The sequence below is a fragment of the Bison bison genome, unplaced genomic scaffold (assembly GCF_000754665.1).
Source record: "Bison bison bison isolate TAMUID 2011002044 unplaced genomic scaffold, Bison_UMD1.0 scf7180017864472, whole genome shotgun sequence".
Taxonomy (NCBI): Eukaryota; Metazoa; Chordata; class Mammalia; order Artiodactyla; family Bovidae; genus Bison; species Bison bison.
Window position 1 is genome coordinate 462,636 of NW_011495033.1, and position 15,699 is coordinate 478,334.

General features: G+C 35.7%; 1 protein-coding gene across 2 annotated transcripts in view; it reads right to left on the reverse strand.

The window, feature by feature from the left end:
* Positions 1-15,699, reverse strand: part of PAFAH1B1 (platelet-activating factor acetylhydrolase 1b, regulatory subunit 1 (45kDa)) — a 68,018-nt gene that overhangs the window by 25,744 nt on the left and 26,575 nt on the right. For both annotated transcript variants that reach the window (XR_827155.1, XM_010861310.1), the window contains exon 2: positions 11,227-11,447. Coding sequence is in view for 1 of the 2 variants with exons in the window: in XM_010861310.1 (XP_010859612.1) it covers positions 11,227-11,258 (32 nt within the window). In the remaining variant the exon portion in view is untranslated. The remainder of the gene's footprint in view (positions 1-11,226; positions 11,448-15,699) is intronic.

The window sequence follows — 15,699 nt, forward strand, 5'->3', positions numbered from 1 at the left end:
GTCTTCATTAATATTAAAAAAGATATTAATATTTTAAAAAGAAATCCATCAAACCTTCAACCAATAAATAACTGTTAACGGTAAAACACTAGAAATATCTGCATTAATGCCAAGAACAAGAAAAGAATACCTATAATCACCATTACTTAAAATTGTTCCAAAAGTGATCCACATAAATAATAGATATAAATACTGGAAATGAGATTAAGTTATGACAGAAATGGCTGAAAGATAGGACAGAAACATTATGAAGGACATGCAAGGCAAGAAAAAGCAGTTTAAGTGACATTTTAAAAAGACTTACTTATCAGAAGCATATAGGAAGATTAGATGGGATACCAACTAAATAAACAAAGAGCATCATAAATAAGCCCTAAAGCATAAGAGTAAAGATCATTTAAAATCAGATATTTACAACAGACATCCCTAGAATTACCTGGCTAAAAAAACTTGTAAGGGTCAAGTCATAATACATGGTTGTTATTCCAGTGCTGCCTGATGAATCATTCACTTGTCCCTAGTCTCTTTTCTGTACTCTCAAACATCTAACTGTATCCCACCTTTCAGCTGACCGTCAGCTTCACACACACACACACACAAAAAACAGGAGCCACTCAGCATACAACTTTCTCAACTTCCTTAATTGTATTTGGGGCACTGCCCTCCTCTCTTTTCAGTATGACTTCTCTTTTAATACAATCTTCTAAAATACAATCAAATAGTTCAGTGAAACTTAAAATGTCATGACACAATAAAAGTTCTGCAGCTCTGTATGAGTTCGACAGAAAACCAACAATTTTGACATTGATGACCACATCTTTATTACCTTTAGAGATGCCTACATCTCACTCAATAAATGCTGAAATGTATATCTTGAAACATTAAGCAATTTTATAATCTTGGTTCAATTTCACAAATGAAATATGCTTTATTTACTATTACTGTTTTGACAAGTCTAACATTAACAACAGAAAATACCAGCACCTCCTACAGTATGTGTGCTTAGTCTCTAGGTTGTGTCTGACTCTCTGCGACCCCATGGGCTGTACATCATTATCTGTTATTTTGGAATGATCAGAATATGATGCGTTCTATTGAATGAAATATTTCAATTAAAAGCTTTCAAAGAATAAAAAGATTAAATATAACACAAACTGAGAATGACTTTAATCTTCCTTTGAAGACTCAGAAGGGCTCATACTCTATCACCCCAAGGAAATATAAAGCCAGCAGAACCTCAAAACAAGCTAGATGAAAGCAACATATTAAGAAGTGTATGTCTAAATATATACTTATATTTATAGTCAATGAAAATATAGTTTAACATAATAAATTTGAAATTGAAAGGGTATGAACTACAGTTAGAGTCTCATTTCAGTCCCAGCACTCAATTCATGTATTTTGCCTTTGTTGCCAAAGTATTAAGAGATTCTAATTCACACAGGTAGCAGTGTACTGGAGAAGGCAATGGCACCCCACTCCAGTACTCTTGCCTAGAAAATCCCATGGACGGAGGAGCCTGGTAGGCTGCAGTCCATGGGGTCGCTGCCAGTCGGACACGACTGGGCGATTTCACTTTCACTTTTCCCTTTCATGCATTGGAGAAGGAAATGGCAACCCACTCCACTATTCTTGCCTGGAGAATCCCAGGGACGGGGGAGCCTGGTGGGCTGCCATCTCTGGGGCTGCACAGAGTCAGACACGACTGAAGCAACTTAGCAGCAGCAGCAGCAGCAGTGTACTCCTATGCACAGATCTAATTTTAGTTTGTAGCAAAGTACAGATGTTTACTTTCTTTTTTTAAAGGCCAGGACAGAGTCACTTTCTAATAGACACTAAATACATACAATGTTAAAATACATACACAGGAAAAACTTGAATCCCTCAAATAACTGAAGAGGTTTAGTTTTCTAAAGCAAAAGTGAAAGTGAAGTCATTCAGTCGCTCAGTTATGTCCAACTCTTTGTGACCACATGGACTGTAGCCTACCAGGTTCCACTGTCCATGGGATTTTCCAGGCAAGAATATTGGAGTGGGTTGCCATTTCCTTTTCCAGGAGATCTTCCCGACCCAGGGATTGAACCCTGGTCTCCTGTATTATAGGCAGACGCTTTACCATCTGAGCCACAAGGGAAGTCTTTTCCAAAGCAAAACACAGCTTAAAAATATAGTAACAAAAAGACATGAAGGAACCTCAAAATAAATACCAAAAAAAGTAATTCTGAAAAGCCTCATACCATGTGATTTCAACTTTCCAGAAATGGCAAAACTAGAGTAAAAAGATCAGTGGTTTTCAGGAGCTTTGGAGAGAGCAACAGACAAGCAATCACGGGGGAGTCTTAGGGCAGTGACACTGTCTACAGGTAAAGGGGGATTTAAGAGAAGGGTTAAGGGAATTAGCTTTACACGTGCCAGCCAGAATTAGCCAACGAAGACAAACAAAAAATTATCCGAAAAAGGCCTGAGATGACTTGAGGAAGATTTAGCTCACCCAAGAAGGACCTGGAAAACTAAGAGGTAAAATGCCCCAAGAGCAAAGGACTATACTAATTAGGTAGAAAGGTGTACTAAGACAGCACACTCAATTTCAAGCTATTTCAGCTTCATCACTCTTTCCACAAAACAGAACTATACTCAAAAATGCCACATAGGACCCATGCAAATTTTCTTAAGAGAAGAGGAAAAGTAGCAAAGCAAGTAAACTAGAGGAAAGCATGCTATAGAGAGAAAAAATAACCTCTGGAAGCAGCAGAAAATTATAGATGAACACTCTATACTTTCAAAAAAAAACCTAAGGTAACATAAAACTAAAAATAAAAGGAATCCAAAAGACACAATACAATATAACCAAATATACCAAGAGAAAAACATAAAGAACATCCAGGGACTTCACTAGCAGTCCAGCAGTTAGGACTCCCATGCTTCCACTGCAAGGGGATAGGAATTCAATCCATAATCAGGGGAACTAGGATCCTTCATGCCACACAGCCAAAAAAACACAAAACAAAACAAAACCTAGCTTGGGGAACATGAACAAGTGTATAGATACTATGGGTACCTAGGCAGAAAAGCAAAAAGAAATAGGCTGACCTAACACTTCTTCATTGCAACCTATAATGTCAGAGAATAATCATCATCTATAGTTATTTTGTTTAGAAGAAAACATATTAAATTTTTACTTTTTATTTACACAATAAATAAATATATTTTGTCTTCTAAAATACTGAAACAATACTGGCACACATCTTCATTCTACATTTATCCAATTTCATTCTTCTCTTCAGAAGTAACCATGCTTAACACTTCAGGCCTTTATCTGTGCATCTACACAGATACAGGCACAAAAGAAATGCACAGCTGTGTGGGGGGGTATTTAACAGAAATGTATTATACCATCTTATTTAGCAACCAGATTATTTGACTTATCAAGAGATCTTACAGACATCTTTATGTGTAGAGACACACATAAATATATCATATTTTTAAGCTACTGTTGACTCTGTTGGATCTCCTATGCAGATGCTATCACCTACAAATACACTTGGTCTCCTTCCTTTCCTATAGTTCTAATACTTTTTGTTGCCTCCCTGCACTGGCTAGAATCTCAAATACAAATTTAAATGGTAGCAGGAGCATAGGAACTCTGAACTTGTTCTAGACTTTAATGGAAATGCACTTGATATTTCTAATGTCTGCTGTATTCCGGCAACAAGCCTTAATCAAATTAAGTAAATATTTGATTTCTTATTTTCTAAGGAATTTCTAACAATAAGGATTGGGTATTAAGAATACAACTTTTATATTCTCTGGACTAACCACATTTTTTTCTTCTGTTTATTAATACAGTAATTATACTAACAGGTTTCTAAACACTGAAAAACCTTTACATTCTTGCAATAAATCATACTTGGCCATAATTAATTTTTTTCATATACTACCGGCTTCAGTTGTTATATTTCTTTATATCTGAGTTCATATAAGAATTAGCATGTAGTGTTCTTTATTATTTTCCTCTTGGCCTGCTGTTGCTGTCAGGGTTACTCCACCCTACTAAAATGAATTCCTAAGTTTTCCACCTTTTCCTATGTTCTGGAAGAGACTTCATAATCTGGGAAGTTACTGGTCCTTAAAGACTTGACAGGAAGTCTAGGCTTGAAAAATCACCTGAACTTGGTCTGTACCTATTTTTACCATTTCCTCTATAGTCAAGGTTCTATTCAAGTTTTCTAACTTCTCCTAAACAAATCTGATCACGTATATTTTCCTAGAGAATCACTCAGGTCATTCAGATTTTCAAACTTAAGAGAACATTCTCATAATTTTGAAAATCACCTGACTTCATTTTATGTTGCCTTTTCCATTACTGTTCATTTGTGTCTTTTCACTTTCATTTTAGTCTATTTTTAAAGCTAGTTTTTAATTTTACCTGTCAAATTACCAAGCTATATCTTCTATTTCATTAATTTCTGCTTTTATTTATGAATTCCTTCTCTCTGCTTCCTTTAGGCTTATTTTTCTTTTTCCTGAAAGTTCATTTCTTTTTTAGAGATTCATTAAAGACTATCTAATTTTCTGTAGTGGGCTATATATCCTAGGGGTTTTTGATGTGAGTACCGTATTATTGATTTCTTCACTTCCTAAGGTTCATTTTGCTCTCTTTATTCCAGCTATTTAGAAGTATATATTTTAAATGCTCAGATGGACAGATTGCATTTTTATAGCATTATGATCAGCAAATGAGGCCTATGTGATTTGTGCTTTTTTGGAATTTGAGATTTTTTTTGCCATCTAAAACATGGCAAAATTAATACTTATAATTGAGTGGGAAAAATGTATAATCTAAAAATTCTTCACTTTTTACTTATTCACTTTGAGAGCAAAAAAAAGTATTCTCTGGCATGCAATGACCCACAGAGGTCCATCTGTAAGTCCATCTTGAAAAGGTACATAATGACAAAATCTACCCAACAACTCTTCATGAAAGTTAGAGGAGAGTGAAAAAGTTGGCTTAAAGCTCAACATTCAGAAAAGTAAGATCATGGCATCTGGTCCCATCACTTCATGGCAAATAGATGGGGAACCAGTGGAAACAGTGGCTGACTTTATCTTTCTGGGCTCCAAAATCACTGTAGATGGTGACTGCAGCCATGAAATTAAAAGACACTTTACTCCTTGAAAGGAAAGTTATGACCAACCTAGACAGCATATTGAAAAACAGAGACATTACTTTGTCAACAAAGGTCTGTCTAGTCAAGGCTATGGTTTTTTCAGTGGTCATGTATGGATGTGAGAGTTGGACTATAAAGAAAGCTGAGCGCAGAAGAATTGATGCTTTTGAACTGTGGTGTTGGAGGAGACTCTTGAGAGTCCCCTGGACTGCAAGGAGATCCAACCAGTCCATCCTAAAGGAGATCAGTCCTGGGTGTTCATTGGAAGGACTGATGTTGAAGCTGAAACTCCAATACTTTGGCCATCTGATGCGAAGAGCTGACTCATCTGAAAAGACTCTGATGCTGGGAAAGATCGAGGGCAGATCGAGGGCAGGAGGAGAAGGGGACGACAGAGGATGAGATGGTTGGATGGCATCACCGACTCAATGGACATGGGTTTGGGTGGACTCTGGGAGTTGGTGATGGATAGGGAGGCCTGGCGTACTGCGGTTCACAGGGTCACAAAGAGTTGGCCACGACTGAGCAACTGAACTGAACTCAACCCAACAATACAGTAATCAAAATAAGAATATAAGAATGGTCCAAACTCATCAAATTGTACATATTAAATGTGTATAGTTATTTATATATCAACTATACTTCAATATAAGTGTTAAAAAAATACAATAGGAAAGTTGTTGCACGAAAGAATTAGGGAGTGAACATCAGATCAAACAGTACAAATATCATCAACCAGGACAACATAAAAATAACAGACTCCCTTCATCTTCCATTGGGGAGAATCAATGCATAAAATTTGATAAAGAAATAGAGGTATAAGAAGTACAAAAGTTGCTATTAGATGAACCAGCAACAGATAGCAAACATTTCCAAACTCATAGGAAGGGTGACAGAAAATATTAAAAACAGGTTGTAAAGTATAATTCTATCTTATAAATCTTAAGGAGAAAAACGATGTTCATGGAATTTTTGTAACATATGAAAATATCTTAAAAAAAATTATATAGGGGTAATGGTGGCCACTTCTCGAAAGTGGGACTGAGAAAGTAGGGGGTTAGGTTTACATTTTGACATACATTTCTTTTGGTAATGGAATTTTGTTTAATGAATAGTGAATTTAAAATCAGAAAACTACCTCTGTTACTAGCTGTAAAATTGGATCATTTTAATTTCTCCCACCCTTGATTTATCTAAAAGATGGTTGTCACATCCACATAAAGGGTTTCATGTTATTACTCATGTTTATATGCCCCAGAGTAGTAAGAACACAGAAGGCAGGCAATACACATTTGCTAGGTTGAATCACAAATTATGTTTCAAGTTTGTAAAAAAATTAATTTCATTTCTATTCCAAAAAAATCTAAAATAATTTTATAGTTTAAACTGCTAGCCAACCTTTAGAAATGCTAAAGTGTTACAAAGGCCAACCGAGGTGCCAAAATTTATCTTACTTGTAAGAGGCACATAAACATTTATTTCTTGCTATCATAGTAAATATGTGTTCAGATCGTTTTCAAAAACAGGAAAAAAAGCAAAACCCTTCATTTTATTTCCTTCCTAAAAACTGGAGGACACTAAATCCATATCCTAAATGTATATTTAGATCTGTGGGACAAATCTACTTTGCTTGATGAACACTTTTAAGTCAATTCTTATCTCAAATTCTATAAAAACTTAGCCACCTGAAATTAGGTTCTTCCCTTCCAACTGATTTTTAGACAAATTAAAACCTCTATTCTTAGCCATAATTTAAATATTCATCCTGATTATGAGGGTGATGAACAAGACTTGGAGTCAGCTCTCACAAGTTATTTAGAGGAAAAGAATCTTCCACCTAAAGAAAAAAAATCTATCTAAAGAAAAGAGAAACAAGAATGATTAAAAACCAGATATGCCCTCTATAAGATAAAAGTACATATGCAAGGTCACTCATTACAATATTCTTCGCAATTACAAAATAGTGGAAACTACCTATATGTTCAAACACAGAAGAATGGTTGAAAAACTGGTGTATAAACAGTGGAGTACTATCCAGCTATCGGAGGGGTGGGGAAAGAAGAGGATTTCTGTGAATTGACATGAGTGAGTTCCAGGAGACACTGTTAAGTGAAAAAAAGTAAAATGCAAAAGAGAACATAGAGTACACTGCCTTTTAACTGTGAAAGAAGGGAGAAACAAGGAAACATACATAATAAAGACGGGGAGTAGGTGCAACGTAAAACACAGAAACTGGAAAAACCATTAGCAGAACGGATGTGCCCATCTGTATTTCAAATGAGTGATGTAACTACACGAAGAGGGAGAGAAAGCAAAATGCATCTACGTAACTTACACACTCAGTATATCAGTATACACCCTCAGTCTTCAGTAGAACGGATGGGGGAAGAACTGCATTCAAACTCTGGACCCTTTCCAGGAGATTTTTCACTGGTATGAACATAATAATAATTCTGAAACTATTTTAGAAGTATTCCAGTCCTCCCAGAGGACAGTAGCAACGTCTGGAAATATTTTTGGTTGTGGCATATAGTGGGCAAAAGCTAGGGATGTTGCTAAATAACCAAGCATGTACAGGACAGCCCCCACTGCAAAGAATTACTCAGCCCCAAATGTCAAGTGTGCAAAGACTGAGAAACCTTAGCACAAATATGAGCTAGGGAGTCTGTATATGTGTTAATACATATATGTATTTCCTAGTTCTGTCTACTTAAAGGGCTCTGAAGCAAAGACATCCCTAGTAATGAGTACACTTAATGCCCATATCTTGGTCTCAAATACCACTCAGCTGGTAAAGAATCTGCCTGCAATGCAGGAGACCTGGGTTCGATCCCTGGATTGGGAAGATCCCCTGGAGAAGGAAAAGGCTACCCACTCCAATATTCTGGCCTGCAGAATTCCATGGACTGTATAGTACATGGGGATGCAAAGAGTTGGACACAACTGAATTACTTTCACTTTCACTAAGAAGAACCAGGGCTTCTTGGAGAAATGGCTGATTCTAGGGTTAAGGCAAATCCTTGTTAAGGTAAACAAATTGTTGAGGTAAACAAATTGTTAAAGTAAACAATAAGCTTGGGACATCCTATTATCCTAGAAAGTAAGGAATTGCTTACAAAAAATGATAGGGGTACATAAAAGAGCAAACTGAAGAGGCTCCTATGGGAAATCTATGATAATTCAAGCACCCAAACAGTACAATAGTAATGAATGATAAACAACTGGAAATTTAAGAACGTGTGAATTAATACCAATAATGAAAAGACACATACATAAAAGAAAGAGAAAGAAGGTGCACTGATCACAGTAAAATGCTGAGTGCTGACTAATAAGTACAGAATGAGTAGTGGTGTTAGAAAATCATCACTTTACAATCACTGTAGTAAAGAATCATTCAGGCAAGAATCATCAATGGATGTTAAATCTAGGGGAGAAATATCAATAGGAAAAAGAATGTCTGCATCATCTTAAAGTGTCTCCCCACTTATCTGCTGAAGAGGAAATAACAGTAACTATATAATGGAGACAATAGGCACTGAGACTGAGGGGTCAAAATTAAAATCGTCATTGAAGGATGCGCCTAGCTATGATATTCTGACAAGAATTCAATATTATTTATGTAGTATTCTGTCCAAGAATGCATTGACTGGCTCTAATTATGAGGAAAAAAACATAAAATGAGAAACACTCTATTTTGGAAAAAAAAAAAAAAAAGACTTCCCTGTTGGTCCAATGGTTAAGACTCCATGCTCCCGACACAGGGGGCATGGGTCGATCCGTAGTCAGGGAACTAAGATGCCACATGGCCACAGGATGCAACCAAAAATAAATAAATAAATAAAAGACTCACAAATAATAAATGCTGGCAAGGTTATGGAGAAAAGGGAACCCTCAAACACTGTTGACGGGAATGTAAATTGGTACAGCCAATGTGGAAAATAGTATGGAGGTTTCTCAAAAAACTAAAACTAGAACTATCACATGACCCAGCAATTCCACTCCAAAAACACTACCTCAAAAAGATATATGCACTCCAATGTTCACAGTAGCATTACTGACAACTGCCAAGGTATGGAAGCAACCTGTCCACCAACAGATGAATGGGTAAAGATGATGTGGTGTATATACAGTGGAATAATACTCAGTCCAAAAAAGGGAAACCTTGCCATTTGCAGCAACATGGCCAGACTTGGAGGGCACTACGCAGTCAGACAAATACTGTATGATATCACTTATATATGGAATCTGAAAAAATACAACTAGTGAATGAAACAAACAAAAATAAAGGAAGCAGACTCACACAGAGAATAAGCCAGTGGTTGGTCATCAGTGGGGAGAGGCAAAAGGGGTTATCATGGAAGTATATGAAATAGTATGTGTGAAACATCTGAAAACTGTAAAGCACTACAGAATTTAAAGAATCTCTCATTCAACAAGAAAAAATTTTAAAGACTACTCAAAAATATTAATGCCATAAAAGACAAAGAAAGGTTGAAGAAATGTTTCAGATTAAATGAGATTAAAGAGACATGACAACTAAATAAACCCAATCCTGGACTCACGGTATATCAGAGAGGGGGGAAAATGCTACGAAGGATATTATTGGCCCAAGCAACAAAACTGAAGTACGTTAAATAAAAAGTAACAGTGTTAAATTTTACTGAAGTTGCTGTTTTATAGAAGAATAGTTATTCTTAGGAACTGCACAATGAAGTATCTGGGGGCAAAGGTCCTTCATGCATGCAAATAACTCTCAAATGGTTTTTAAAAAACTACACATGGCTAGGGTGCAAATGATAGAGCAAATGGTAAAAAAAAAACACAACAGGTGAATTTGGATAAAACATACAGTAAGTACGTAGATAGCATATTGAAAAGCAGAGACATTACTTTGCCAACAAAGGTCTGTCTAGTCAAGGCTATGGTTTTTCCTGTGGTCATGTATGGATGTGAGAGTTGGACTGTGAAGAAAGCTGAGCGCCGAAGAATTGATGCTTTTGAACTGTGGTGTTGGAGAAGACTCTTGAGAGTCCCTTGGACTGCAAGGAGATCCAACCAGTCCATTCTGAAGGAGATCAGCCCTGGATGTTCTTTGGAAGGAATGATGCTAAAGCTGAAACTCCAGTACTTTGGGCCACCTCATGAGAAAAGTTGACTCATTGGAAAAGACTCTGATGCTAGGAGGGATTGGGGGCAGGAGGAGAAGGGGACGACAGAGGATGAGATGGCCGGATGGCATCACTGACTCGATGGACGTGAGTCTGAGTGAACTCCAGGAGTTGGTGATGGACAGGGAGGCCTGGTATGCTGCGATTCACAGGGTCGCAAAGAGCTGGACACAACTGAGTGACTGAACTGAACTGAAGTATTCTTTGTACTAATGCTACAATTTTTCTATAAATCTGAAATTATTTCCAAATGAAGTTTTTTAAAACCCACAGGAAAATCCTAAGAAAACCCAGAATATGAAGTTAAAATGTTCCCCCAATACTCATCTATAAAAACAGAATGCTATAAAATATGGGATGCTTTAAGACAATATAAAATAGTAGTAGTCACATAACTTCATGCTGTTTTCACTAATGCTCTTGCATTAACTGTATTAGCCACTTCATAAAGTTCATATACAATAGCCATTGGATGATAAAAGATGAAAAACATAGTAAGACAAAAAGGAAAGGCATTAGCAGTGACAATAACATAAAAGATTTCATTTTTCTAATACATGGATTCCAGACAAAAAAAAAATATGAAGCGCTTTGAAGCACCTACCTTCCTATTGAACATAAGATAGTTAAGACAAGCTTAGAATAAAACTTATCCCAAATAACTTACTTGTTTTTTCTGCTTCAAAAGTACACATGATAATGTCAAAAGGGTAAATAACGCTATGGCAAAATAAGACCCAGTTCTAATATTCAGACCAAATAGCCCAAACCAATATTTGAACTCTCATAACAGTATTAATTTAGAATACATCTCTCAAAGCTGTATTTTAATCTACTACTTTGTCTTTTATGAGAGGATTAAAAAAAAAACACAAAACCGAGAAACTTACAGTTCATCTCGTTGTCTCTGGGACAGCACCATTTTGGCTGTAATATCAAGCTTATTCGATATAGTGGTTATGTCCCTCCTCTGGAAAATCAAAAAGCTTTGCAACCCCTGGATTTATAATTAATAAGCCACTAAGTGGCTTTCACGCAGGGGAAAATGATTCTTTCACAAGTGAATCCAACGTGTAACCAGGAGATATTCAACAAGTAAGGTTCATTCCACCTAAGGAGAGAAAAAGAAAGATTATTTCTTTCACTTAGAATTTAAATTATTTTTAAATTATTACTTGTAGTATACACTTTCTTTTTTCTTTTTTTGCGGTATACACTTTCAAAGGTGAGGTTTACTATGATGGTAATATGAATACCTGAAAATCAATGCCAAAACAGTCATTTTATGTATTTTAAATAATCTTTAACAGTTACCTGAGCCAAAACAACACTATTCAATTTTATTGAATTTCAAATATTAACATATAACTTCTAGAGAAGAAAAGTTTTTCCTTAATGACAAAAACAAATTTTCTAATTTACAAAAAGTATTACCTGAAAAAAGTAACAAATATAAGTATTTCACAAACTGTCCACAAGTCAAAGGTTCTAATCATAAATAAATTCAAGATTGAATGGTAGCAACTAGTAATCTTACAACAGCTGATATCATTTATAATGTAAATAAACTATTTAGCTAATCTAATGCCCTCTTAACCAATACATTTAATCAAGAAATAATTTAGCACTGTTCAATGCTTAAGAAGTATGTATTTAAACTGAATGCAGTACATACTTCTTTGTACTCAAACAACCCAATTCTCTAATCTTGTTAATATTTCAGAGCTCTTTGTACCTGCAACACATGATCGGTTCAATGAGAATAAATGTAGGTAAAAGAAAAATCAAGAATTATTTCTTAAAGAATTATTCTTCAAATTTCCTCTATTTTGTAAAAGTTTAAGTACAGTTTGTCTTATCACACTTTATAGCTAGACAAAACAATTTTCCTTCAATTAAAAATACGTAAGTCTGGAAAAAAATTAAACATGGAAAGATCTCAGTATCACACCAACTATTTACTATCAGTCTTACTATAATAAAACATTAGAACAAGCATATGAAAACAAAAGTATGTGATATCCTGAAAAAAAAATAGCTAGACAGAATTTCCACTGTAATTGGGAAATACAGTTGACACTTGAACAAGACTGATTTGAACTGCATGGGTCAACACAGGTTTGAACACTTAAAATTTTAGCCTCACTTTTCTAAGTCTTAATTGTCACACCAAGCCAAACCACGTAGGAACTCATATACTCTAACAAGAAGGTTCAACAGGATTATCTTATGTTGGTGACTATGTGAACTGTCTACAGATTTCTATTATTAGGACAATAGTAACCCACTGACAGAGCATTAATCATATAAATCAGAGTAAAAAAGCAGCAGCAAAAATGAAAAACTCCACAATATTATGTACACTACAAGGTTCAGTTTAACTGTGGAGAGGCTACCTCTAGACAAAAAAAGCAAATTAATGTACAAGAATTACAACAGAATACTAGCATGACCTAATCAGGATAAAACTAAGATATAAAGAAATCATTGACTATAACAGTGTACTGCACCAATTTATCCATTCAACATACACTAAACACAATGAACCAGGCATCATGTTTAATGAGGGAAAAGAAAAGACTTCTTGGTCTTTACACAGAAGAAGTTACAGTCTTCTGGAAGAGTCAGTCGAGCAGTTAAAACTGTGTGAAATGTGTGACAAGTATTTCCAAATAGCAAATGATGATGATTCAACATAAAGCTGAAGAGATAATAAGGACAGGCTAGGCCAGAAAACAAGCTCTGGTCTTTACAATTTATCCTAGGAATAATGGGGAGCCCCCCCTTTTTTAAAGAAAAATCACCTTCATTTTTATAGTGAAAAAAGGACCATAAAGATGGGAAAGGAAGAAACCAGGTAAGATGTTTGCAGCAATGAAGACGGAGAGCTACACTAGAATAGCGGCTGTAGGAGGGTGAGAGTAAAAGGTCAGTCAAGGAGCCAACTCAAAAAACTTCTAGATTAGAAACAAGCTCAACTAAGTAGAACCATACATGAAGGGATGAAAGTGTGACTCCTTCCATCTTTAGATATGTCAGCTCTAAAAAGAACCAACCTAAGGGCGAAAAAAGATTTGTTACCTGCTTAGAGATGGTATAATTAGACTAGAGCCAGGCAGAGCGACACCAATACTTAAAGAGTCTACAACAGAGGCTGAGAGGAAGCAATTAAAGAAATAGAAGTAAAAAGGAGAGGGAATATGTCACAAGTCAATATGGGAATATTTCAAGGAGAGACAATCAACAGTACCCAAAGTTACCCAACTGTCAAGCAAAATAAGGTATGAAATGGGTCTGTTTCATTCATTATAGAGTTCACTGATAACCCTGATGAGAATGATTTCAATAAAATGGTATAAGAGCATGGTTCAGCATTCAGTTTAGTTCAGTTCAGTCGCTCAGTTGTGTCCGACTCTTTGCGACCCCACGATGGGCTAATGAGTGCACAAAGATGAAGTAAAGATGGTTACCATAAATATCTTAGAAACAGATGGAAATATTGAAAAGCAGTTTTTATGGATTGTTGTTTTTTTCAACCTAGCAAGATGCTTAAATGTTAATGGTGGAAGGAAAAAAAGACACAGGAGAAATAAAGGGATGAATAATTTTAGTATCACCATTTTCACCACCTAATTAACCAAAGGCAAACAAAGAAACAACCAGACATGATGTATCCCCTGACAGAATAACACCACACACCTATAAGGTATTGTCACAAAATCAAATCTGAATCTGTTCAAGTCTCCAGCTCCAACTATCAATTACCAAGAAGCATAAAGGGCAGAAGAATATGTGAAAAACACCACGGGGATATAACCAGTAAAATCCAGATTGTGAAAAACCCTATAAAATAAATGACCCAGTTTCTTCAAATAAATTCCAAGGAAACTGAGAGAGAGACAGAGAGAGAGCTGGAAAGGGAAACCTATAGATAAGGAGATAATTGATATAACCAATGGAATACACTGACCTTACTTAGATCTAAATTTTTTCTTAAGTATAAATATTTTTTGTAAAACCAATTAAACATTTGGGGATATGTGAACACTGACTGAATGTCATTGAAGAATAACTTTGAGTGTTTCAAGGGATAACAGTATTGTGATTATTTTTAAGTCATTTAAAAATATACAATGAAAATTTTATCAGTAGAATGATGTCTGGGATTTGCTTCTAAAATTTTTGGAAAAGTGGATATATGTGAAAAAATATTAGCTTTGAGTTGATAACTGTTGAAGCTGGGTAATGGGTACATGAATGGTTAATTTTCTCTACTTTCATTTATGGGTCTGAAGTTTTCCATATGTAAAAAAAAATCAGAATAGAGAAATACTCAATGGGAGGAGGAGGAAGAAAACGGAATGAGAGATCTAGATACAAAGATAACTTACCTCTTCTACTGTATTATGAAGGAGAAAGACGTGAAATCTTTTTATTTCAGGAAAATAGGAAATGAGGTCACTTGCTGGGTAGGGGGAGTAAGGAAGAAGGCATTAAGAGGCTTGAAATAGCTGCTATGAAGAAAGAGGGCAAAAAAACATAACAGGAAGTACAGGATGGACATTTTTAAGATTGGAGACCATGAACTTTTGGTGGTGACAATCTTACAAACATGTGACTTTCCTTTGGCAGTTGTCTGGCTACAGCAACAGAAAAGTCACACATTTAGAGATCTAGGATTGGGTTGAAGGTTTACAGGGTATGTGTGATGAATGCATAATGAGGAGACTGGAAACAACGGATCAAAGAGCCCAAGCACCATTGTGCAGAAAGTGAAAACTGAAAAGGCAAACAGAGAGTAGAGGGAGCAAGAAAGCTGAGTTTTCTACTTTCCAGGAGACCACTTGAAAGGTGGTATGCCAGAGAGTAGGATGATTAAATTTGAAACCTCTCGATTTGCTAATAATATGTTGTTATTTACTACTATAGGTTAATAATGTTTTCATTACAACAATTTATGATCAATCTATATTTATAACCAACAGTACAAATAAACTAGGCAGCATTTTCATACCACCTGGGGAGGAGTCCTAAATCTTTTGGGGAGTCACTAAATTCGTTTGACAATGTGATGAAGAGGCAAGACCTCTTCCCTCAAAAAAGCACATAAGATAAAATATTATTAATACACACATGCATTTTAAGGGGGTTCACAAATCCTTCCAAAGTCAACATGAGTGAAAAGACTTATCATTTTTGAAATATATTTTGGCAGTACTCCAACAATCCCCTCTAAGCTACTTGTATATATCACAAACATATTTCAAAGAAGAGTTTGGTTTATCCATTAGCATGCATGTCAATATCCAGACATTCTTAGAGATCAGATCTGTGTTGCCTGAGCACTAGACACAGAGGTGTCT